Raw genomic sequence first — 25,981 nt, forward strand, 5'->3', positions numbered from 1 at the left:
GAATGTGAACACATAATATAGTGCACTATGGAGCAAGGGGAGTGGGGATAATCCTGGCAGAGACAGGATAGGGTAAGAGGTCATAAAAGTAATGGTGTCTAAGGTGCACAGGGGCCTAAAGGATGCATAGAAGTTCTCTCGGAGATGGTCGAGGAAGCTTCAAGACTGAGAAAATAACTAAGACAAACAAGTATGAAGGGCCCAGTGCAGAGGCCCTGGGGTTCGGTGTATCAAACGAGACAAGAGTCTTGGAAGTGAAGGCGAATGGTCAAACCTTTACTATACTTGTCTAACTCTAGCCCCCAGAGGGGAGTCGGGAAAGGGGAATTGCCAAAGAGCTAACAAAGGGGGCTTTTGGGTGGGGTTCCCCACCCAAGTTCAAGAGGGGGAGCAGCCATCTGTGTCTCTGAAGGCGGTGAGGCCAGGCCAATCTCTGGTCACGGGGTAGGAAACCTGTGGCTGCTTTTCTGCGCCTTGTTTATAGTTGTTCCTTGGTCGCTTCCCAGGAAAGCTCCTTGTCAAAGCTCCAAGTCTGGCTTGGCTGATCCAAGGGAAAAGGAGACTTGTCTGAGCTTGTGCGGAAAGCAGTGTTCAGAAAAAGGAGCCCGGCAGCTCAGAGCAGCAGCTCATCAGACACCCTTCTCTGGACAGCTTTCTGGGCCCCTTACTTAGCCCACTCCCTCAGGCACACCAAAGACAGTTGGGCAGCTGTGGACGGTGCCACTGAAGAGGAGATGGTCTTCAGTTTACCCCGGGGCACTGGCCTGGGTGAGAGAAGCATCCTGCTCTCTCAGCGTTCCCCCAGAGCACAGGCAGAAGGGCCAGGCACTGCGGAGTCCAGCGGATGGGCACGGGGGCCTAGGGTGGCATATGCAGGCGGTGGGGCCGTCAGGGCCGGGGAAGGGGTTGTGCCCTGCTGGGGCAAAGAGGGCAATGGAGATGTAGGGTGGGGACAGAAACGGGAGGGGAAGGAGGAAGCTGGGGTGGAGGCCACTTCCCTGGCACCCCGGGCCCCTCGTCCTGGAGACCAGTACCGGCTTCGAAACCTGTGCAGCAGCATGAGGACTGTGATGACCAGAAGGTCGAAGATGAGCTCTGCCATCTCCACCACGGACAGCACAGAGGAGCCAAACCACAGGCTCCACTGGCTGCCCAGGTTGGACAGGAGGCTGACCATCTGCCGAGAGAAAGAAGCACCCGCACCCTTACCAAACCAGCTCCCTTTGCACCCGGGAGCAAAATGGGTCTCCCCACAATACAGGGGCAGCTCCTGCCTATCATGCCCCACAGAAAAATGGTCATGAGACCTGAAGAAACTGGGGTGCATCTCAGGGGCCTTTTCCCAGGTGTCTGTCACACATCCGTGCCTCCCACTACCAGACCTCACATCCCAGATCCCTCCTCTGATGATCTCACCTTATCCTAGACTCAACTTCCTTTTCCTTATCTTCTACGTCTCCGGCACAAACCCTTCTGACCCCACAAAGGCAACCCCTCATCCTCCCTCAGAGCTATCCTGCCAAACCCCCAGGAGACCCAGGCTCCCTAACTAAGGCAGGCCCTACCGTGACAGAGGGAGACTCCGAATTTGTTTTATAGTTCAGTTCCTTGAAGTAGATGTTGAGTTTAGCAACTCCATTTCTTTGGGAAGGGGGAGAGAGCGGGAAGAAATGCTGGAGGGTTAATTCCAAGGCCCCTTTTCCCAATACCCACATCAGAACCCCCTTTCCTCCCCAAGGATCCTGCCCAGGAGCTCTGGAGCAGGCCTGACCTTTTGTTGCTGATTGTGTAATTGTTCTGCAAGGACAGCATCTGGAAGATCCAATCCTGGAAAAAAAATAGGGGTGGAGGTGGGAAGGAGGTTACCCCTGTATCCCTCAGGTTTTCAGGGATGGATGGAATCACTCATATGTAACAGCATGTATAATTCTCAGAGGTCCTCTATGTTATACATGCACATTTGCATGTGCAACTATGTTCACATGCACATACATCCCTCCTCTCCCCACTTTACCTGGGACTTCACAGACGGCCATCGTGAGTAGCCAGCAGAGAGCTTGTAATTGGTCACACTGTGAACAGATTGAAGGGTTCAGTGAAGGAGTGGGGTTCTGTTTGCTACCCCTATCCTACCCAGCTAAGCAGTCCCTGCCCAGCCCACACTGGGGAAGGACCCTTACCTGCACGGCTTCCGACACTTGGAGAAACAGCCCAGGCTGTCCAAGGAGAAGGCGCCCTGCAGCTTGTAGTAGCAGTATCCTGTGGGTGCAGAGAGGGCCTGTTTTCTGAGGGCATCTCCCCCTTCTCCACACACAGAGCCTTCCACACCATCTGGGCACCCACTTTACAACAAAAGCATTTCAACAGCACCTCAGGAATGGCGACCACACAAAACTGTTCATGAAATTAAGCTAAGCTGGGGACAGGGGACAGCCACAGAAATATGTGTTCAAAAGGCACAAAAACTGAAGTCAGAGAAAATGGGGACAGCGATTGCATAATAAAGGGGTTAAACCACATGAGATACAGTTTTACACTCATTAGGAAAGTTGTTCTAAACAAAACTGCCAGTACCACTGGGACAGTCATTTACTCCTGCTGGGAATCCGAGATGGTGCAGCCACCTCCAAAAGTATGGCCGTCCCTCAGAAAGGCTAAACAACTAACATGAACCCAGCTGCTCTCCTAGGTGCGGAGGGAGAGAACTGGGAACGTAAGCCCACACGAGGACATGGACACAGATGTTCACGGCAGCATTAGTCAGAAAGCCCCAACTTAGAAACAACCAAAATATCCATCGACTGGCTACGTGGATAAACAAGATGTACAACCAGCTGGGGACAGTGGTCCACACCGGTCATCCCGGCACTCATGAGCCTCAGGCAGGAGGATTGCTGTAAGGCTGAAGCCAGCCTGGGCTACAGGATGAGGTTCTGTCTCAACGAACAAAGGTTTTATAACTGCAACAGGAGACTACTCTGTCACAATGTGCATTAGCATGGTTGGACCCTGGAAGCATGTTATGAGAAAGAAGCCGGGGCAAAGGTCATATGCTCATGACTCCGTTGACATGAAATGTTCAACACCTGAGCTAGTGGCTTCCCAGCAGCTGGCATTGGGGGCTGGGAAATTTGGGGGACTACTCATTTTACAAATTTTTGGGGGGAATGATTTTAAGAATTCTAAAATTGATGGTGATCATGGGACCAGAATTAAAGCCCAGCATCAGAAATGGCAACTATATTTAACTAAAACCATATGGTTTGAGTGAGTGAACTCTAAGACGCAAATTACCTCAGTAAAACAAGAAGGAAAGGAGGAGAAAAAGGGGGCATGGGGCCCTCCAATGGGACTGAGGAGCTCCAAGCATTTTTAATCTTAAAAGAATTATTGAGACAGACAATGGTGGAGCATACTTTTAATCCCAGCATTAGAAGGGAGAGGCAAGCGAATCTCTGAGTTCAAGGCCATCCTGGTCTATATAGTGAGTTCCAAGACTGCCAAGCTATGTATCAAGACCCCATCTTAGCAAATAAATAAATATAAGAACGTAGGCTGGTGGGATGGCATATGCCTTTAACCCTAGCACTTAATCCCAGAGAGAGGCAAGTGGATCTCTGTGAGTTCAAGGCCAGCCTGGTCTACCCAGTGAGTTCTAAGATAGCCAGGGCTACATAGAAACCCTGTCTCAACAAAAACAAGACAAAGAACTTGGAAAGAATTGCTGGAAAGCAGGGAGGGAAATAGAAGAGGGTTTGCCAGTCGGCCACCCACTGCCCTGCTCATCTGGGACTCGTGTCCTCTCTGCTCTCCAGGCTTCTGCCTGCTCATCTGAGAAAGCAGCTGATACCAAGTAACCTCTGAGTTCCCTCCAGTTCTGATTATCTGTGGTCCTCCAAGATTGCGGGGGGCAGAGACTGGAAGCAAGGGGCAAGGGGCAGGAGGCAAGGGGGCAGGAGACTGAGAGCAGGAAACTGAGGGCAGGAAAGCTGGGGGTAAGGGGCAGGAGCCAAGAGCAGGTAGGAAGCAGGAAACTAACTACCCTAACAAGAGAAGTGACAGGAAAAGTCCTGTCAGAAGCAGTCCAAGGCAAGAAAGCAGGCAGGTGGGACTAGGATTGAGGTGGAAGAACTCCAGAGAGCCCTCCATGTGTCCACGACTGCTAGTGCCTTGTCCCCTCCAGGATGGCTGTGGCCCACTTCCTCCCTTTCTCACCCTGCTAGAGAGCTGGGTACGTAAAGCTGGGATGATGGTTAGAGGGGACCCTAGGAGGAGGAGCTAAGGGGCCCCTGGGAGGAGGGGTTAGAGGGGGTCCCTAGGAGGAGAGGCTAGAGAGGTCCCTAAGAGGAGGGCTTAGAGGGGCCCCTGGGAGGAAGGACTAAGGGGCCCCTGGGAGGAGAGGGGTAGAGGGGCCCCTGGGAGGATGGGTTAGAGGGGACCCTGTGAGGAGGGGCTAAGGGGCCCCTAGAGGAGGGGTCTGAAGGACAAGTGTCTACGCAGATGAGAGCACACAGATCAGGAACATGAGGATCTCCTACCATCCACAGTGACCTGGTAGGACATCTTTCTCCCTGCATTGTAGCATAGCTCTGCCACAGTGGAAAGGAAAAGGGTGTGTCCGAAACAATGGCCGGATAAGCAGGACATGCCAGGGCTCTCCAACTTGTTCGGTTGTGCCCTGCTCCAGGTAAAAACATTCTCTAACAAAGGAATGTGCATTTGATTTATAAATTACATGCCTGGGGGAGAGGTGGCTCAGTGGGCAAAGGCCCTGCGCCTGATCGGAGCTGAATCTGTGAGCACCACCCCCCTACACACACACACACACACACACACACACACACACACACACACACAGGTGTGCAGGGAGGAAGGAACAAGGAAAGAGGAAAGGAAGGAAGGAGGGAGGGAGATAGGGAGGAAGAAAGAAAGGAAGGTTAATTTAAAAAAAAACTCCAAATTGCATCACTGGAATAGTTTCTAAAGCTCAAAGAGATGAGACAGAAACACAGGACTCCTAATAATTTCTTCCTGGGCCCCAGGGAGTTGTTGGGTGCTCTACATAACCCCACCCCACCCCCCACCCCTGTTGAGCATCCCAAGAATGAGTAGGCACACCGAAGTGGCTGCCGGAGAGCTCATTAGGCACACACACTTCCTTCCTTCTGCTGCAGGTTATTTTTTAAAAAGGACAATCCCTTCACACAGGAACAAAAGCCCATGGCAGGAAGGAAGGAGGTGGAAAACAGGCAGAGACTCAGGACAGGAAAGCAACGGGGAGCTGGAGACTAGGGCAGGTGGGAGGGAGCCATCCCAGACTAGGGCTCTGGGAGCCAGGCACATAGGGAAGTGGAGGTGAGCAACGGACAGGGCAGGGGCTCTCCCAGCTCACCCCAGGAGCTCTGCTTCCGGTAGTCACAGAACTCCACATCCTTGGGCTTAGGGTAGAAGATGTAGGCACAGCCACACTCCTTGATCATGTTCTCCTGGAAGCAGGAGTGGATGCAGACCTGGAAGGGAGGGGAGGGGCAAGAGGCTTCAGGCCTGGCCCAACCTCACCCTCGGTGAGCCCCAAGTGCAGGAAGGCTGAGCCCTTTCTGCTACTTCCAACCCATTGTCTCGTCCATCCCTCCACCCCGCTGACCACTGTGCAGCCCCGAAAGGCTGCAGCAGGCTCTGTGTACCTGCTGTGTGTACTTGGAAGGGTAAAGGTTCTTGACAGGGACATCACTGCCATTCTCGGTACAGTCACCATAGTTACCTCCAAGGCTGTCCAGGGCTTCCTGTAAACCCATGGATGTCAAGAGATCACGGGGAGGGGAAACAGCCCTGGCTTTTCAGTCTTCCCTCAATCTCAACTACTAACTCACACCCTGCCAGCAACCCGTCAGCCTCCCCATCTCAAAGCATGCCCCGGCACCCCCAAACACCCCTCCTAGTACTACTTTCAAGCCCGTGCATGGGTTCAGAGCATCCTCTGGAATCCTAAGGATGTCTTGAACCCTCCTTAGCCATGGGGGTCTCCTCAAAGCCTTGTTTCCCAGGCCCCCTTGGCTAGCCCCTCCATCCAGTTCTGCTCCTGAAGACCTTCACATCGTGGAAACTACTCACGTGACCTCCCTTCAGTCTCCTGGCTACCAAGTCCACCTCTCATTTCCCATCTTCCTCTCGCTAGTGGGGCCCTCCTCCCAGGTTCCCAATCAGAGCATCCTTGCCTTCCTCATGCTGATGGAGGTCTCCACACCAGGCCGCACGTTGAAGCCACCGTCATCCATAAAGGCAGGCTCATCCTGCCCATGCACCATCACCCTGGCCCCTGTCACCGTGGACAGCAGGGGGATGAAGTCATTCTGTTCTGTGCGCAGTGTCAGAGACAGACCTGAGGACACAGTAGAAGAAGAGTTGGGGATGGAGACCCACCCTCTCGCCCTTGTAGACGAGTCCTTCATCACTGGTGGAACAAGGCCTGTAAGCCCCTCAGGTAGACTTGGTAACCCAGAGCTGGATCCTGGGCCAGGCTTAAAGCACAGAATTCCTTCCTTGCCTAGAATGGGCTATGAGGCGGGGGGGGGGGGGGGGGTAGCGACTTTGTCCTTTGGGAGAAAGGACAGACAGACCCTTCCAGAATAGCGAGGGGCATATCAAGGTGGGACCCAGAAGGAACCCAGCATCTCCGGATCATAAGCCCAGGGAGAGGAAACATGAGTGGGGTAGGTTGGCCGGAAGGACAAAGTGGGGACAGGAGCTGCTCACCATTGTTGACTCCAGGCATGGAGGACATCCAGAGATCGGAGTTGTTCTTGTTGTTGAAAGTGTAGCAGTTCCCGTACATGGGGTGGTGGAAGCGAGAGTAATTCCTGATGGGTAAGAGAGCAAGGGCAACAGGATCAGAGAGGGGAGTACGGGGGTGAGCAGAGCACGAGGCGAGGGAGAAGAAATCATTTCCCCCCAGACTTTCAGGAGCATCTGTTTCCTGTCACCGCCTGTGTGTCCACACAACCCTGGGAGGTCGGCCGTGCTCCCTCGGTCACTCCAGTCAGCAGCCTCATTCTACATCACACAAGACAGGCCACACCGACAGGAATGGCTGACCTGGGACTTACATAAGTGATCTTGTGTATTATAGATCTTATTTTATCTTTTTCTAAAAAGCAAAACAAAAGTCTCCTAAGCTTTGTGTTTAAGATCCGCCCGTGACACCCCACTAGATCCACTGGTTCTACCTGCTACATGTCACCCATGGAGTGAACCCCCACATTCCCTCCCAGCTGGTGGGGATCCCAAGGCTGCACAGTGATGATGGGCCCTGGGCATCTCCTTGAGAGCCCAGCTTCTCCTCCTCTGATCTTACTGCTTGGTTCCTTGTGTCCTCCTGTGAAATACTAAGATATCTAAAGTGCTCCTAACTTCTCAGCATCTAAATTTTGGTTCTCCATTCAGGTTGTGACATCCTTGAGAGCAGGAACAACACCTCCTCATTTTTGAGGTCTTATTCTGGGGTCAGATGCATGGTTGCTGGCATACAGACAACACGGGAGTTCACTAATGCGCAGTTACTGAGTGTGTTTATGAGGGAAATGGAGAGATGGAGGAAAACAGCATTAGAGGAGGGGGTGAAGCCCACAGCGAGCACGGAGCAGAGGGGAAGGCGTTCGGAACACAGGGAGGGAAGGAAGCATGTTTTCCAGAGGCTTCAGTGCACCTGCATATCTCAGATTATGAGGTCCAAAGATGGTCTAAAACAGGCCTGGGAAACAATCAGAAAATCACACAGGCCCTGCTGCTACAGCAGAAGCACAGGTTGACAGCAAATTACAGGTTCCAAGAGCTATGTGGGGAGAGCGGACCTGTGTTCTACATCCTGCTGTCTGGAGATAGCAGTGGGAACAGGACAAGGGGAAAATGAGGCTCTGGCCTGTGATCAGTAGAGAAGTAAGAGAGGACACTGACCAGAGGTAAGTGTGGCTTCGGTCATGTGGCCCTGAGCTAGCCATATTTCCCACGGACAGTCTCTTTGTTACATACACAAATGCAATAAACAAATTTTAAAGAACAAAGCCCCATCCAGGTGTGGCAGTACGCTCCTGTAATCCCAGTACTAGCATGAGGCTCGCTGGGGCTACAAACTATATTAGTGAGCTCCAGATCAGCCTGGGAGAAGACCGAGGCCTTGTCCAAAAGAGAAAAAAAGGGTCAAAAGTTCAACTCCTTATATTTGAACTAACTCTAAGAAATATTACAAAGGAGCCCAACAAGTTTCTTTCTTTCTTTTTTGAGTTTTTGAGACTTTGTATAGCTCTGACTATCCTGGTACTCACTCTGTCGACCAGACTGTCTTCAAACTCAGAGAGATCCAGCTGCCCCTGCCTGGGATTAAAGGTGTATGCCACCATGCCTGGCTCAACTGCATTTCTTAATCTCCTCCTCTGTCAAATGAAGATCACAGAAACTGCTAGGGTAAGGCACTGAGGACTAAGTTAAAGTCTTAATACTTAGTAAGAACTGTATTCGCTTCCCACTAAGGTGCTAGAGATTCATCAAATTGCCTGAAGTAAAAAAGAGAAACAAGGGCTGGCAAGATGGCTCAGGTGGCCAAGGTGCTGCTGTGGCCCTAAGGCTGAGAAAACCAACTCCCTAAAATGCCCTCTGCCCACACACATGCGCATATACAAATAACTAAAGGCAGTTTGTTGTTTGTTTGTTTTTTAAGATAGACAACAATAGGTGGCGAGTGTGGAGAATTTAGTTCCCTCAAGATTGCTGGTAAAGAAGTGTGTCCCTGCACACAAGTCCAGCAGTGCCTCCAAGGGTGACACAGTGATGTGACCCAGGATGCCACTCCTATGTGCATCCAGGAGAAACTAAAACACTATCAATATGGAACCTCACTCAGGCACATGCACGTAGTGACATTCATAAAGGCCAAAGAGCAGGCATGTCCCATATCACAAGGTTGTGCTATGTCTATCCAACACGGTATTATTCGCTCATACATGAGTTCTGACACATGCTATATATATGTACCTAATACATGCGAGGCAATAAATCTACCACTGAATTACATCCCTGTCTCTTGCATGAAATCCCCACAAAGAGCAACCCACGGAGACAGGGAGCAGATTAGTGGTTCCCAGGGCTTGAAAGGGATGGAATGGGGAAATGCTAATGGGCAAACAGGTTTCTTGGTGGTGGGTGAGAAAAATGCTCTAAAATTAGATAGGTAATGTTTGCACAACTCTAAAGATATTTTAAAACCACTAAACTGTACATATGAGAAGCAAGACTCTTACTACATGTCATGAAGGAAAAGATTATGTCTGAGGATGTAGCTCAGTGATACAGAGTGTTTGCCTACATGTTGTCAGGGCCCCGGGTTCAATCTTCACAATAACAACAACAACAACAAAAAAGCAGAAGAAAAAGGAAAGCAAAAGAGAGGAAGACAGAGAAGAGAAGGGTCCAGAAGGCCATGCTAGGGAAGTTCAGTTAGACTCACAAGGCCTCGAGGAACTGCAGAGGGTTGCATTGATTGATTGTATGTATATGAATGTTTTGTTTGCTTGTAGTATATCTGTGTACCATATGCATGCCTGGTATATGTGGAGACCAGAAGAGGGTGCCAAATTCTGTGGAACTGGAGTTATGGACAGTTGTGAGCTGCTTGTGGGTGCAAGAAACAGAGCCCGGGTCCTCTGCAAAAGCAGCCAGTGCTCTTAACTGCTGAGCCATCTCTCCAGCCCCTACTTCAGAGGACTCTGAACAGGACTGACTATAATAGTTAATATAACAAAGTCAAGCTTCCTGCTATGTTTCAAAGGTGTATCTCTGATTCTTGTTTTGGGAAATTACTTCCCAATGTGTTGGAGATGGGATCCAAGAGGAAGAGATAGGGTCACGGGGTGAATCCTCATGAATGGATCGGTAGCATTACCACGAGTTCAAGGGAGGGTTAGCTATTGTAAGACTGGGCTAGTATTTAGTCAGGTTCCTTCCCACTTTCTCTTTCACATGCTCACTTTCCCTTCCTCTTTAGCTCTGTCATGCTGTGGGAGCCTCCACCAGGTTCCGGCACCAGGCTCTTGGACTTCCCACCCTCTAGTACTATAAGAAATGGACGGACGTTTTTCTTCACAAATCGCCCAGTCTGTAGTATTCTGTTCCAGCAAGAGAAATGGACAAAGACTTCCTGGGAAGAACGGGGCGGGGGGGAGGAGGACTTGGAGGCAGAAGGTCAGACATCTTGCAAGGTTGTTTCAACAATCCTACTGAGGAAGGAACCTGCGTGCCAAGACAAAGATGAACTGTGGGCTCGCTGGGAAGGGAGGCAAGAGCTTGGAGTGGACAAAGGCAGAGAACAGGGACAAAAACCCCAGGTGGAAGGCGCCAGAGAGGCTTGGTGACAGGTGCGGCCGGCCCAGGCTTAGCTGCCTCACTCCCCAGCTGCTCGCTTTCATCCTTAGACAAACAGAAAGGACAGACAGGTACAGGCGCACGTGAGCGCATGGGGCAGGTGACACCTGGCCCTGCTGCCACTCTAGTGACACAGGAGGGAAGGGCCCCCCTGCAAAGTAGAGTTATTGCTTCAGTGCCCTTCCTCAGCCACGCAGGAGATAGCCCTTGAACACCAAGGATCAGAGGTGATAGGAGGCCAGAGGCGACAGAAAGAAGCCCCCTTACTTCCACCTCCTGCCAGTTCTCAGAGAGCTGGAATAACTGACTGTGACCTCTTTGGAAGGACACCATGACAGGGGTCCTCACAGAAATCCCTGAGGGACAGTGGAATGTAGAAATCCTTAGGACAGCCTATGCCTCTGGGCATGACACTTCTTCTGTTTAGGTGCAAGAGGGCTGACCCCAGCATGCCCTGGAGCGTATAAGGGTGCCATCTCACTGGATGCCACTCTTAAAATAGGTGTTAGCGTCATTGTCTTCACATCACTTGAGTAAAAATGCCAAGAGGGCAAGGATTGTATGTATATATGTGTGTATGTATGTGTGTATGTGTATATATATATGTTTACTTCTTCCCCTGTACTATATCCCACACGCCTACAACAGAGTCTGGAACTTGGCCGCACAGAAACTTTTATTGAATAAATCTCCTTTCTTGTGTTTTGATTTGTTTCCACTTTACAAAGAAAAGGTTCGGAAGAATGGTGTAATGGTGTGAAATGAGAGATTCACCAGGCCGAGAGACAGAAGTACAGAGGAGACCTGGGTTGAGACCTTCAGCCCACGGATCTCAGCACACTGCTGTCTACAGGGGACCTGCTGGGGCACAGACTCGGGCGTCTGGCTAGGGCTTCTGCATTATCCATCTTGTGTAGTCCCTCACCTAGCCAACAAGCATTTCCTGAGCCCTCAGGAGGACCCAGGAAGAACTGAGCCACCAGGGTTTACTCACGCCTGGTCGCAGGGGGCCTGGTTGAAGCGGCAAGTGAAGATGAAGTTGCCCAAGGCTTCTTCCTCTAGGGATGGCAAGGTGTCAGGCAGTCTGGACAGAATGTTGATGTAATGGAAGCGGTACCACTCCCTCACTGCATCCACCCCGGATGAGTACGTCTGGTAGAAGCAGTCTGATTTGTTCTGGTTGCACTGCACACAGAGATCGGAATGTCAGTGTCCATAAGAGAGCCACCAAGGTCAAAGATAGAGAGGTGAGGTATCCCAAGGGCTGATGAGCAAGTCTAGGGAACAGGGTGTAGGTAGAACAGAAGGGGAGAAACACAGTCACCCCTAGGAGAGTTGACTAGAGGAACACAGGGCCCAGGCGGTGGTAGGTAGTGTCTCCTCACTGCAGCTTCTTTACACAACTAGGCAAGAAGAGAAGCAAGAATTCTCCCCATCTCACTGGTGTGAGAACTCAGGGATCAAAAGGCTTGTTTCCACAATAGAGATGGCCTAGAACTCCCACATGGCAGTGGTCCGGCCCATCTCTCCAGGGCCTCCCCTTCTCCAGGACCTCCCCTTCTCCAGGGCCTCCCCTTCTCCTTCACTAGCTGACCCTCTCCCATTTCCTCCTTTAGTCTACATGTTTAGGGTCTGGGAATGTAGCTCAGGGGAAGAGCCCTTGCTAAATACAGACAAGGACCTGGGTTTTACACACACACACACACACACACACACACACACACACACACACACGTCTCATTTTACTAAGTGCCTAATTTACTTGCCCTCTGTTACAGGCTTGAAGAACCTCAGTTCTCTGTTCTGTCACCAGAGGGTCTCAAGTGAGTCCCATCAATAAGGACTAGAATTTAGAAATGTATATTTTCTGCATTACTTTACTTCCTGCCGCTTATCCCTTGCCACACAAGCTGCCAGCAAAGTGGCACAAGTGGCTGTAGTGTTCGTTTTTTGCGTCCGTCCGTCCGTCCGTCATCCATCCATCCATCCATCCATCCATCCATCCATCCATCCGTGTTACTTTCAGTCTGACAGAGTGGGCGGAGCCATTGGACCGGGTGAGCGCGTGGGCGGGCCCTGGACCGAGGGGCGGGGCTTACCAGTTGGAAGCCGATCTTCCAGTCCTTCCTGTCCACTTGGGGGTTGTTGTCGCGCACACTGGAAGACGAGCTGCGTGCGGAGCGGGCTGGGTTGGGCGGAGGCGGTGTGTATATTCGCTGCAAGGGGTACGGAAGAGCACTCCTGAGGTTGCGGGTGCTGCGACGGTGGGCCCCAGCCTTGACAGTGTAGGAGTAGTTATATTTGTATAGGTCAAAGAGCGTCTGTTCCGTGATGCGGTCCAGTTCTTCCAGCTCCTCTTTAATTTCAGTGTATCTGAAATGGCCAACGGGAAGAGGTCGGTCTAGGGGTGGCCCGCCGCTGGACCATGTTTTCCTCAATAAACGGAGGGAATCAGTGATCGCTCTGATGGCTCCAGAACTGTCTGGGAGTTAAGTGTATAAACAGACGTGTTTGCAGTGGAAGCCTAGGCCAGGACTTTGTCTGTTGCTGCCTGTTTGCCCGGGATGGGGGGTGGGGGCCCTTCACTTCCTTAGCCTGGCAGCTCAGGTCATCCTGCCCCATCCCCTTTGGGGAGGGTGGCCTTTGGAAGTGCCTGTCAGCTGTGTCTTCAAATCCAGACTTCTCAGCAAATGCACTTTCAGAATCTCCTGAACTGCTGTAAAAATACCAGATGTAGTTCCCACCCTTCCCTTCTCCAGAGGCTTCACTTTAATGAGATTTGGAACGGACCCAAACACTGTCCCATATAAATCCTTACATTCCTCATTCTCAATACTGGCCATATTATTAACTGCATGGTGGACATCCACATAGCTGGCCTTAGAATTACAATCTACGAAACAAAATACAGATGGTAAATTAAACCAGGCTGCGGGATGCAAAATCAATACACAAATATTAATTGTATTTCTAAATAGCAAGAAAAAAATAGAAAATGAAAATAGCAGCAACGCTGGGGCTGAAGATTGGCTCTGCAATTAAGAATACTCATGCACTTCCAGAACCCGAGTTCAGTTCTCAGCACCCACGACTGAGCGCTCACAACCCCTGTAACTGAAGTTACAGGGAAATCTGACTCCAGTCACACTCACACATGTGGCATACACTCAGAGACATGAGCATGTACATATAAATAAAAACATTTTTAAAAATAGAATTTTGAATAAATCTGATAAACTTAGGAGTAAATCTGATTTAAAAAAAAAAGATAAGCTAGGTTTCTTCCACTGAAGAGCACACTGAAACCCTGCTAAAGACCAAGAGTCCAAACACAAGGAATCACACAGCTGGCCATGCGCTAGATGTCGCCGGGTCTCCCAACTTGGTCTTTAGATTCCATACAATCCAGACCCTGAATTCAGCAAACATTTTAAAAGTAAGTGGAAGGCGGTTCGCAGGACTATGGAAATTCAGAGTCAGCTCAGGCTGACCTCCAATTTGAAATCTTCCTGCCTTAGCCTCATGGGCAGCTGAGCTTACTTACAGGTACATGCAACAACAATGCTTGTTTGCAAAGAACCTGCTATGGCCAAAACAACTGTGGAAAAGAAAAAAGCTGGAGGATTTGCACTACCTGAGTTTAATATTTACTGTAAAGGGGGCTGGGGAAATGTCTCAAGAGGGTAAGAGCACTGGCTGCTCCTCCAGAGGACCTGGGTTCAATCCTCAGTACCCACGTGGTAGCTCACAACCATCTTGAACGCCAGTTCCAGGCTATTCATCCTCTTTCAGCCTCCATGGGCACTGCATGCTCATGGTGCCAAGACAAACATTCAAGAAAAACCCTTATACACTTAAAATATAGTAATAGTAACAATTTTAAAGTATTTACTGTGCCAGGCATGATGGCATACATCTTTAATCCCAGCGTTGGGAAGATAGCAGCAGGCTGAGTTCTAGGTCAACCTGATGTACATAGTGATTTCCAGGTCATCCAGGCCTACATAGTAAGAACTTGTCTCAAAAAAACAACATATATAATATATGTAAAAGAGGAATTGACTGGAAACGTCCAATATCTTGACTATTAAGTGTCACTTAAAGAAAAAATTCAAGAATCAAGTGTGGCAGTACCCTCCTTTAATCCAGCACTCAGGAAGCAAAGGTAGGAGGATCTTTGAGTTTGAGGCCAGCCTGGTCTACAGAGTGAGTGCCAGGACAGCCAGGGCTGCGAGAAGAGAAACTGTGTCTCTAAAAGGAAAAGAAAGGAAACAAACTTCCTGCACTAATGAAATGACCTACTACTGCCAGGGATGCGGGATCATACACAAATCCCATTTTGTTTTGTTTGTTTTTGTGGTGCCCGGGATCAAACCCAGGACCTCATAAATGCTGGGTACTGCCTCTGCTCACCACCACGGAGCCACACCTGCAGCCCAAGGCTATTTAAAAGCTCATCCATGGTCCTAATGTACCACCGTTCAGTTTAAAGCCTCCCAGTCCCCTCCTTTGGGCTCTGTTTTCATCCTGAAAGTCCACTGGCATCGTCCTTTTTGTACCCAGCCCCATATCTCTTCTCAGGAGAAAAGAGAGCTCAGATCCAAGGTGTGTGTCCAAGGCCTTCTGAGAGACTGATATGGCATTGATGATTTTAAGAATGGCCGTGCCAACTCGTATGAGCACTTTTGAGGAGCCAGGCACAACCATTACCTATACTGCATGTTGATTTGGGCTAAAACCATCGTGATGTCCTTTTCTAAGATAAAATGGCCAAGACATAAGTCAGAACGTGCCCCAGTCTTGGGTGTCCTCTATTCTGTCCCATAAAGACCACTAGAGCACACACACACACACACACACACACACACACACACACACACTGCCCCCTGCTGGAAGGGTACACTGGTATCCCAGCTATATAATGTTGGGTAAGGAATCCGACATCTGTGATTCCCAGCCTTGGCTGCCCATCTGTAGAATGGACACAGAAAGTTCTGGAAAGACGAAATAAGGGAATGCTCAGGGACACAAAGTGAAGATGGCCAGACCCGGGGAAGGCGAGCAGGAGCCTGACGCCCAGGGAAGTGTCATACAGGAAGAATCCAGGTCCCCAGCTCTGCTGGGATTATTTCTGTAATACAGGTCACCACCTTCACCTCCCTCTTCCTCATCAGTACGTTACCACTTCTCTGTCTTCACCAAACTCTTCCCCACTGAGCCCATATCGGTCGGCTTCCTCTGGCCTCTTCTGGACTGGGTGCCTATGAACACCCCCCTCAGCAGTCTGGTCTCCCAACCCTTGATCCTGCACCCGCGTCAAGTTCCATGCAGGAATCTCTCCCTCCCCAAGGGCACTCCTCTCCATAGCATTCCCAGGTCACCTTCCTAACGTCTTGTCACGAGACGTTTGTGTGACAGGATTCCGAGCTTAGGACTGGCACTTGTCAAAGCACAGTAAGCACTCAGTTCTTGTCCTGAGACCAGGGGCTAGACAAAGGAGTCAAGACACTTCTGATGGGATGTTCTTGAGATGATCTACCCCATGTGGCCTTGACTTCCTTCTTGGGCCATGCTTATTGCCCTCACTCCTGTCTGTCTGTCTCTGTCTGTCTGTCAGGCAGCCCACCTGTGGGAGGTGGGTGAACTCCCTACTCCAATTCTACCAGCCCTTACTATCTTCATTCCACGACTCAGGAAACCGAGACCCATCCATAGGCTACCATGTTAGGGTCACTCACCCAGGAAATACTGAGCTAAGCCTCAAACCCAGGCTTGTTGGTCTCCACAGTCCCTGATTTTTTTTCCCCACTACTCCTGGCTAAGGATTGTTCAAAATTGACCATCGGCATCTCCTTTCTCTGAAGCTAGCCCCCCGCCCCCCTCGGCCCACCGACTCTCCTTCTCTGAAAAGGACAGGCTGGCAGGATACAGGAATCCTAAGAGACTGGGACTGACACACCCTATTTTCCCATCTATGTCTACTCCTCCATCTCTGATGTATTTAAAAGACTCCCAGACACCCACCCAGGGACCTCTAAAGCATTCCTGGTCGGCATTCTGGAATACTTGTAGAGTTGAGGACAAGAGACAAACCTGTCTCCTTCCTTGGTGGTGTGTACCCCTGTGCTTAGCCCTACTCTCTGCTTCATCCAGGAAAGTCTTGACTTTCTCTAATCACTTTCTCAGCCCCTGGTCTCCTGAGCAACTCTGAACAATGCTAAGGGTGCACACACACAGACCCTACAGCCCCGACTTGTATCTCTGAACAATGCTAAGGGGGCACACACATAGACCCTACAGCCCCGGCTTGTATCTCTGAACAATGCTAAGGGTGCACACACACAGACCCTACAACCCTGGCTTGTATCTCTGAACAATGCTAAGGGGGCACACACATAGACTCTACAGCCCCGACTTGTATCTCTGAACAATGCTAAGGGGGCACACACATAGACCCTACAGCCCCGGCTTGTATCTCTGAACAATGCTAAGGGGGCACACACAGAGACCCTAAAGCCCCAGCTTGTACTCTAATACATTCACATGTAGATGTCCGATAAGTAGCACTTCTCCCTCATGAGTGGGTTCTGAGCTCTGAGATCACACATGGAATTTAGTCCTAGCGATGGTAATTTAAGAGCTCATGAATTGTGGAGGGTAAAGGACTGCCAGGGTTGTGAATATGGATGCCATGCTTAGACAGATGGGTACACTGAGCTCTTCCGGCCTCAGAACAGGACTGTTGTTGCCTCTCGGCAACAGGATCCATTATTTCTTTAGGAAGGGTTGGCCAAAACGAACCCTAACTGCAGTCTCCCTTAGGCTGTCAGAGTGATACTATAAGAATTTCACATTTTAATGAGCTGGCCCAGGCTACATGGAGTCTAACCCCTAGTGACCTAAGGCGTCTTTTATGGATAGCCAGTTCCCAAAATAACAACTCATAAAACTTTTTCCTCAGCAATGAGTGTTCACCTTGTCACTGAAGTAGAAGCCTCACATAGGTGGCAAAGAGTCCCTCTTCCCAGTGGAAAGGACTAAGGACCACTATTGATGGGGACTATGCAACTGCAGTTGGTATTTTATTACCATGGGTATTCATTATTAGAGATAAGTGACGTCACAGGGGAGTATGTCCACCACTCACCTGCCATGTGACCTCTTGGTTGTAACAAAAATACCAAAAGGTACTAAAGACCTAGATTCTGATTCTCACTCCTCTCAACAGTTGTTGACTTTTAGTTTCTTTTTACTGTTAGGTTCTTGGAGCCCTTCTTATTCAGGAAGCTTGACAGGGGCCAGTGAGATGGTTTGCTGGCAAGCCAAACCACCCAGATAAACCCAGGTAAAAAGGAGAGAATTGGCACCATGACACTTGGCCCCCCACCGCCCCCCACCTAGGCACATACACACACACGCACACACGCGCACACACACACACACACACACACACGCACACACGCACACACACACACACATACACACTTTGCTTTTGCAGGATTTCTTGCCCTGAACCACTCCGACCCCAGTGCCAGAGTGCCAGACAGAGAAGGGCCTGAGCATTGGCCAACCCAGGACTCAGTCTGGGCTCTCCCTGCCAGACACTTGAGTAAAGCCTACCGTCTAGACTGAAAAGAGTGCAGGTCAAGGGTGGCTTAGCAGTTGAGAGCCCCACCTCCTTCTGTGGCTCTCTGAGGAAATGGCCCTCTCTTAGGCCACTCTTGGTGCCAAGCCCCTTGCTCTGCTCTCTCCGGGAGAGAGAGGCCATGGTCTTCACTGTTCAGGTTCTTCCTTGGTTTTATTTTGTTGTTGTTGTTGGCACAGGACCCCACAGAATACAGCCTCAAACTCTCAAACTCAAGTTGTACCCAGGCCTAACCGTGGACTTCTGATTCTCCTGTCTTTATTTCCCAAGGGTCAGAATCACTGGCTTGTGCCACCAGGCCTGGATCAATTCTTCCTTAGATCCAGCCCCACGTGCCATATATTTGTGGGTTCTGTCTCCCATGGATGTGGAGGGGACTGGCACTCTCCTAGTGACTAGAGTTGAGAGCCAGAACATCCCAGCAGCCAGGGCCACCTTCTTAAATCCTCTGCCAGCTCAGCTGTGTCCCTAAGCAGGTGGACGCTCTACTGCATCTGCTCCACTCCAGGCTCTCTCTGGTGACTGCATTCTTCTGTCATCCCCTCATCCCAGCCAACAGCCATGATTCACACTCAGGTCAGCCAGCACAAGGCTGCCCCTCTCACCGGCCCTGGCTCCCCTCCCCTGCACTCCTAGCCGGGAGTCCCCTTCTTTCTGCTGTTCTTCCTTCTGGGATCCTACCAGCTGCCCCACCTTGGGAAGTCTTGCTGTCAAGTGAGAGGGAGCTTTGACGTCACACTTGTCACACTTGAGCTGGGACTTGACTGCCAGCCCGAGAAGCACTAGCTCTTAGGTGGGAACGACTTTGCATCCCAGTTTCACCACTTCCTGTCTAACTCTGTTTCCTCATCTATAACATGGAGGCAATTAAGCCATCTAATAATATTTCTTTTCTTAAAGGTCAGACATCTAGGCAGGTGGACAGGGCAGCTGAGCGGAAATCACCTACAATACCTTCAGCCTGGGTCTTTGGGGACAGCTAACAACACTATGTAGCTCTGGGTTGGCCTGGAAATATGTTGACGAGGTTGGCCTGTAGCTCACAGAGATCTGCCTCCTCTGCCTCCAGAGTGTTGGGGTCAAAGGCGTAAGCTACCATTCCTGGCCCATTTACTAAGATTTCATTCCAGTTTAGATCCATCTGGAAAACCATCTGGACAGAAGTCTGTGTTGACAGTATTGTCACTGATATTTCTTCTCATTATCAGCTATGTGGCTATGGAGCCAAGGATTTCATCTTTTTGAACCTCGATTATCTTCATCCGAAAACTGGAAATAACACAGGTGTGGTAGTGAGCGCCCTAATATCCCAGAAGTTCAAGGACATCCTGGGCTGTACTGAGATCTTGTCTTTAGAAAAAAATAAAAGAAAGCAACAAAGGAAAAAGGAAACACATAAAAATGCCCACCTCGCTAGACTTTGTGGGTTTAAGGAACTAGTGTTTAAAACATCACCCAACACTGAGTCAGGCACATAGTAGGTCTTCAGTTTCCTCCTGTATTTGGGAGTCCTCTCCTTGACCCTCCCTCCCTTCTGTGTGTTTTCTCCCCCCTCCTCCTGCAGTCACCTTCCAGTAAGCGGGAAATTTTCTGGATGGACAACTCCTCCCCAGACTGGGGCAGCGTGTGTCCACTCCCTGGGGTTTTCTCCTGGCCTGTCCAGGGCCAAGCACCTAGCAGAACCTTAGAAAATATATGACCTTAAAAGACTCACCCTGGCCTTCTCCATATCTCCTCATCTTTGTGCCCACAAATATTTACTGAGTGTCTACAACCAACTTCCAGGCCCTGGCCCCTCCCCTGCCATACTTTCTGCCACTTCTGTCCCCCACCCTGCCCGGCCTAAGGTGAAAAGAGCTCAGAAAGCCCGTTGGACAAAGGAGGCTAAGGGAGGGAACAACCAAGACTTGAAGACAAACAAGTCATGGGAAGCTTCACTTATTCCAAGTCCCACTTCTTGAGTATAAGACAAGGCCGAGTTTGGGGACCAAACTAACAGGATGAATCAGGACTGTGTCAGTATCGATGACTGTTGATTTGTCTCTGCTGGCCTCAGTTTCCTATACGTAAAACGAGGATAATACCGGTCCCGTCCCACGTCTTTGCGAATGACACAGGAGACTGTAGAGGACTTCTACCAGCCGGTTGTATTCAGCTTTAGTGACTCCTACTGTGTTCATTATATGGGGGCAGTTTTGCCTCTCCAGGACAGGACTTCCCAGCCTTTGTTAATCCATGACCCAACTCTGGGCCTGACAGGCTACCTGAGGGAGCCTCCACCCGCAGCGTGTGACCAATCCCAGCCTTCCATAATTGCCTGCATTCCTGCCGTGTGTGCTCACACCCGTTCACCCTCATTCAAACACTTGTAAGAGACCTCACACTCCTTGAAGGCAGTCAGGCTCGGTTTTTATAGCACTAATCACGGAGCGCAGCAATGTTTACCTCCTGCCTCCCCCACCCTGCTTTAGCTTTTCTTCTCCAGTAGCTAGGGCAGCACCTGACCCTCCATAAAGGTCGCTGGATTATCAGCAAGCCTCTCCCGCCTGATGCCCAGCACCGTGTCTGGTTTAAGGCAGTGAATTCAAATGGTATGTACAAGCACCCAGCCCTGCCCGCCTCTCTTCCCCATGGTTAATAGTCCAGTTTCCAGACCCAACCCAGGAAAGAGCACCGATGAAACCCAAAACTTCAGAACACACCAAAGCCCTTAAAGGTCAGAGGCCTCCTGGGCAGGAGGCTAAGGCAGCAGGATGTGGCTCACCTGCATACATCAGCCAGGGACTTGGAGGACATGTGACAACCAGACTCCCCCATCCCACCCCCCTACCCTTCACCCCACACATTACCTACTCATTCCCCAGTACAGCAAACCTTCCTTCTACACGAAGATCTTATCCACCTCCACACAGCACCTTCAAGACCTGGACCTCCGCTCGCTGACCTCTCCGCTCCATCTCCACTATCATTTATTGTGGGACTGGCTGACTTTTGTGCTGCTGAGGGTGGAACTCTGGGCCTTGGGCATGCTAAGCACGTGTTATACCACTGAGCCCCCCACCCACCTCAACACACACCCAGGCTGACTGACCTGTAGGGATTAAGGGTGCAGACGGTGACGGCAGGGAAGACCAGCTTGTCTGAATTGAGGTTGATGTTGAGGCTGACGGGGTAGCTGAAGTACTCTTCGAACAGCAAGGCGAACTGCCAGTACATGACGCCGAAGGTGCAGAGCCACAGCACTGCCCAGAAGGCCGTCTTCATGCGGTTGTGCTTGGAGCATACCAGGCGGATGGCGCCGTGGATGGTGGTGTTGTTGCAGAAGAACTGGAAGAGCTCTCGGTAGGAGCGGTGGAACTCGATCAGCGCCTCCTCCTCCTCGCTGGGCTGTGGGGGCGCTGAGGGTTCGGGGCCCAGCCCCTGCTCTTCGCGCTTGTCTCCCTTCCCCAGCTCTTGCATGGACTGAAGAGGACAAGGGTCCTGTCCCTTGCACTTGTCGCCCTTCATGGAGCCCTTAGGTGAGTTGGGGAGGTGAGGGTCTAGGTCAAGGTTGAGCTCGGGGCTCTGCTGCGTTCCAGCATCATCAGCATGAAGGCAGAATGGGGCGGCCCCTGACCGTGCCCGCATCCCACGCTGAGGCCACTCTCCCCCAGTCCTCCCACCCTCCTCCACCTTTCCAGGAGCCAGCTGACCTTCTGGAGTTTGGGTCAACCAGGCAGCACTGAGCTTGTCTGGAGTGGCCACAGAGCCTCTCAGCCACCTTCGTCTGCCCGCTAGCGCCTCCTGGGTCTCCACAGCAGGCACAATGCCTGGTTTAGCTGCCTCTCCCTCTTGCCTTTTTCCTCCCTGACTGTGTGACTGGCTCCAGCTCTCACGCCCTCTTGGCCCAGCTGCCTCCTGCTTTTCTTTGGGTCTCCCTCTCTGTGCCAGGTTCTCTGAGCCTGCCTCACTTCCTCCCCTGCCTTCCCTATCTCCTCCTGGGCCCTCTTCTCGAGCCCTGGCCTCCAGCCTCCTGATACCTCCTCCACTGCCTCGGGAACCACAGGGCTGCAGGAGGATTGAGCTGCCTCCGGATCCCAGCTTCCAGGTGTGGCTGGGCAGTGACTGGTTCCTTTCCAGTTGAATCTGGCAGCCGAGCCTCTCCACCCTCTCACCTGACAGGTGCAGTGCCTGGCCCTGGAGCCCGCCCGACAGCCAGGGATGGGAGCCGCAGAAGCCTCATTAGCATCTCAATTAAAGGTGAGCTTGGCAGGGGGAGGGTCGGAGGAGGAGTCTGACCTGGGAGCTCTCCCGGGTGGGAGGGCTCTTGGGTACAGGTGAATCGGGGACCTGCTGAAGAGTTTGGGTCAGCGATTGGTGGGGGAACTGACTGGCAAGGAGACCAGGGACAGAGACTGGTGAGGTTTAGAGAACCTGAGAGGGGAGGAAGAATTCTACACACAAAAGCCAGGAAGGCAAAAGCGGAAGGAGGATGACGGTGTTTAGGTGGGGACACCAGAACAAGGAAGGTGGAAAGAGAGACAGACTGGAGGACTGGGCAAAGAGCTGAGGGAGGACGGAGGAGGAGGAAAAGGAGGGAGCCAAAGGGACTCTCCTGTCAGGCAAGATAGCCAGGGGAAAGAAACTTAAGTGGACTCCCAGAAACTAAGATCTCTTCTGATTTGGGTCTCTCAAGATCATCCCAGGTCAGCCTCACAGCCAGGATCCCAGAGGAAAAGGAGAAGGGGTCCCCCTAAAACTGGGAGCACCTGCTGGCCCCACGGTATTCTTTCCCATCCTCTTCCCTCTGAACTCTTCACCCCACCTACCTGGCCCTGTCCAGGCCTGGGAGGGGCCCAGGTGAAGCAGGGGGGCTGGGCCAGGTCCTAGGACATTCTGTTCTTTTTGACACCGTTGGCTGCTAGGCCAGGAATGTGTAATGTCCCCTGTTGTGGTCACAGGGTTGCAGGAATGTGGGCACCAGAGGTAATGTGGGCGTGGGGGCCAGGCAGAGCTCTGTGGGCACAGACCAAGAGCCCAGGGGCAGGCAGGGATGGCAGACACTGGGAGAGAGCAAGAGCTGTGCCCATGCTGGTATCCAGGGCAAGAAGGGTGGGCACACTGTCCTAGAAGGAAGAAGAGGCTACTTCACCAGGGATGTGTTTTTCTCCAAAACCTCCCTCTCCAACTAACCCAGCAATTGGAGAGAGATGCAAGCATCAGGTAATAAGCAGACAGGTTTGAAGCCTCAGATGCTCAAACCCCAAAATAGGAGGTGGGAGGAACCGTAGGAGAGCCTTTCACATGGTCCGGGCTCTGCACAGTTTGCTGGTGATAACCAGTGATAGCCAAGCTTGAGCCCTGTGGAAGGCAGCCCCGGTGGCCCGGTGTGCTCACTGGCATTTCCTACCACATACCTTCTCTCCGGCGCAACAGATATAAGCGTTCTCTGTGCCGCAGACCTGCAGACACAGACCTGAGCGCCCACAGAAGCTCGTGGGAAGAGCCGGGTCTGCATAACAAGCAGTTGAAATATAGTGAGATAAGGGCTCTGGGGGCAGAGATAAGAAGCAAGGGCTGGGGGACCCTGGGGGAGGCAGGAGGAGGGACACATTTCAAATGATGCCCTGGCATAGCAGATGGATCTTGAAGAACAAGGGGTTTATCAGACAAAGAAGAGGGTCCGCCTCACCTCATCCTTAAAACAAGAGCCTGTGGACCAGGGTTTCACCCGGTAGCTAAGCTGTTGGTCAGGTGCCTTGACAGACATTCGTGAAACCTCCCGTAAGAAGGGGGAGGCTTGCTCTTTCTTCATTTTTTTTTCAATTTTTTTTTTTCAGATGAAGAAACTGACCCTCCAAAACAGCAACGCAGTTCTCTGAAGTCTCAGAGCCAAACAACAGCAGTAATAAGCAAAATTCAAAAAGCTTCTCCTCTGAGGTGGCCTCCTGCCCTTTACCTTCTGAGACAGAGCAGCCGTAGACTCCTAGGGAACCAGACCTCCATCCAGTAGGGGCTCAGTCAGAGGCCATGGATCGATCCATCAGCTGGTGAGGCACTGGCGGCTGTGTGTCTCTGAACTGATCCCACCCCATCCACATCCCCAGCCACCCTTAGAAGAAACTCCATTCTCCCTTGACCGGAGCCCTTACACTAGTGTCCTGCTGGCAAGGTGCCCAGTTGCCCTGACTGTTTGATCTGCGAGGTTCTGAGAAGCTAACTCCTCCCTGCCTCTTCTGTTTGCTAACTGAGCCTGAAACCCGAGTACAGGCTTACGGCAGCCTGACAAATGGTTTTCCTCTCAAGGACTCTGTGAGAGAGTCTGGTCTGAAGAGCGTGGTGACTCTGGCATGTCCTGACAGAGTACCAGAGTGGCTTGGCTTGGAGACCACAGTATTAGGGATCAGGCTAGGGCAAGCCTGTTGTGAAAACAGGTATTTGAGGACTATACTTTGGTCAGAGCCCCATTTCAAATATTACACTCGCATACACACACACACACACACACACGCACACGCACACGCACACGCACACGCACTCTCTCCCTCCCAAACCAGGGGATCCTTCTGTAGCCTATGCTGGCCTGGAACTCACAGTTTCCAAGTGCTGAGGCTGCGGATACATTGTTGTCATGGTATAGTTTCCCAGCAGGGCAGAAGTACATGAAACAGCAAAAGCTTCCTGTTGTCCCCTTTCCTTCCCCAGCCCAAAGGGACCCACTATGGCTTGTTCATCGGTTCCCTCTCTTTCTGTGTCTTTTAGACTTACATGTTTTGTGGTGTTGTATATTGAGACAGGGTTTCAATGTATAGCCAACCTAAACTTGCTTTATAACTCAAGCTGGCCTTGAATTTATGATCCTCCTGCCTCAGCCTCTTAAGTGCTATGATTACAGATATGTACACTGTGCCAGTTCACATGTACTTCCAAAAAAACAAAATATAAACAAACAAAAAACTTTAAAAAATCCTAAAGGGGGGGGGCTGGAGAGATGACTCAGTGGTTTAGAGCATTGCCTGCTCTTCCAAAGGTCCTGAGTTCAATTCCCGGCAACCACACAGTGGCTCACAAGCATCTGTAATGAGGTCTGGTGCCCTCTTCTGGCCTGCAGGCATACACACAGACAGAATATTGTATACATAATAAATAAATAAATAAATAAATAAATAAATAAATAAATAAATGTTTTTAAAAAAATCCTAAGTGGGACTTATCATATAGGCATCGCTCTTCGACTTTCATTTTTATTTGTTTGTTTATTCATTGATTTTATTTTGTTTGTCTTTTTTCTAGACAAGGCTTCTTTGTGTAACAACTCTGGCTGTCTTGGAATGTCCTTTGTAGACCAGGCTGGCCTCGAACTCACAAGGCATCCACCTTCTTCTGCTTTCCAAGTGCTGGGATAAAAGGCATGCACCGCCACAGCCTGGCTCCATTTTTAAACTGTTTGTCTTTGAAAGGCACTTTTAAGCCAGGCTTAGTGGTGCATCCCTTAGGGGCAGGTGAATCTCTATGAGTGGTATGCCAGGCTGCCTAGTTACAAAGACCCCTTGCTGGGCACATGGGGGATCTAAGGCCTCAGGGCCACCCACAGTTGAGATGAGTTGTTTCCCAAGTCTGATGCTCCTTTCCTAACTTCCAGAAGAGTAGACTCTTGTCTGGCATTTCAGGGACATTTTTTTTTTAACCTTGTCTCAGAAAGATCCACTTCCCAGGGCTTCCTGTTGCCTCTCCCAGAGCTCCCAACCCATCCCTTAAGTAAGGGGCTGCCTTCCCTGCCCCGTGCCAGCCACCCACCAACTGTTAGTATGGCCATAAACTATGCAGTGGCTATAGGGGAAGAAGTGAACCTTCAGGGTCTGCAGGGGCGGGCATTAGGATTGACAGCTCGTCCTGCCTCTCTATCCCAGAGACAGAAGGCTAGAAGGAATCACTTTCTCCTCCACA

General features: G+C 50.9%; 1 protein-coding gene and 1 long non-coding RNA gene across 6 annotated transcripts; one reads left to right on the forward strand and one right to left on the reverse strand.

The window, feature by feature from the left end:
- Positions 1-255: 255 nt before the first annotated feature.
- Positions 256-22,335, reverse strand: Scnn1a (sodium channel epithelial 1 subunit alpha). Of its 4 annotated transcripts, none has more exons than XM_048444114.3 (13): positions 22,210-22,335; positions 21,147-21,568; positions 12,510-12,783; positions 11,405-11,595; positions 6,754-6,857; positions 6,216-6,379; positions 5,685-5,783; positions 5,393-5,510; positions 2,181-2,259; positions 2,015-2,072; positions 1,772-1,827; positions 1,566-1,641; positions 256-1,177 (listed from the first exon to the last, which is right to left on the reverse strand). In XM_048444114.3, the coding sequence occupies exons 2-13, from the start codon at positions 21,560-21,562 to the stop codon at positions 791-793; spliced, it is 2,022 nt and encodes a 673-aa protein (XP_048300071.3). In that variant the 5' UTR covers positions 21,563-21,568; positions 22,210-22,335; the 3' UTR covers positions 256-790. The 4 variants fall into 4 exon arrangements, with proteins under 4 accessions (XP_048300071.3, XP_048300070.3, XP_048300067.3 ...); XM_048444113.3 differs by lacking the exon at positions 22,210-22,335 and adding an exon at positions 22,075-22,208; XM_048444110.3 differs by lacking the exon at positions 22,210-22,335 and adding an exon at positions 21,748-21,887.
- Positions 22,155-25,232, forward strand: LOC148122610 (uncharacterized). Of its 2 annotated transcripts, none has more exons than XR_015737451.1 (2): positions 22,155-22,294; positions 23,875-25,232. It is a non-coding gene; the product is annotated as an uncharacterized LOC148122610 (long non-coding RNA). The 2 variants fall into 2 exon arrangements; XR_015737450.1 differs by lacking the exon at positions 22,155-22,294 and adding an exon at positions 22,825-23,257.
- The last annotated feature ends 749 nt before the right edge of the window (positions 25,233-25,981 follow it).

This window comes from Myodes glareolus, chromosome 3 (assembly GCF_982192425.1).
Source record: "Myodes glareolus chromosome 3, mMyoGla1.1, whole genome shotgun sequence".
NCBI lineage: Eukaryota > Metazoa > Chordata > Mammalia > Rodentia > Cricetidae > Myodes > Myodes glareolus.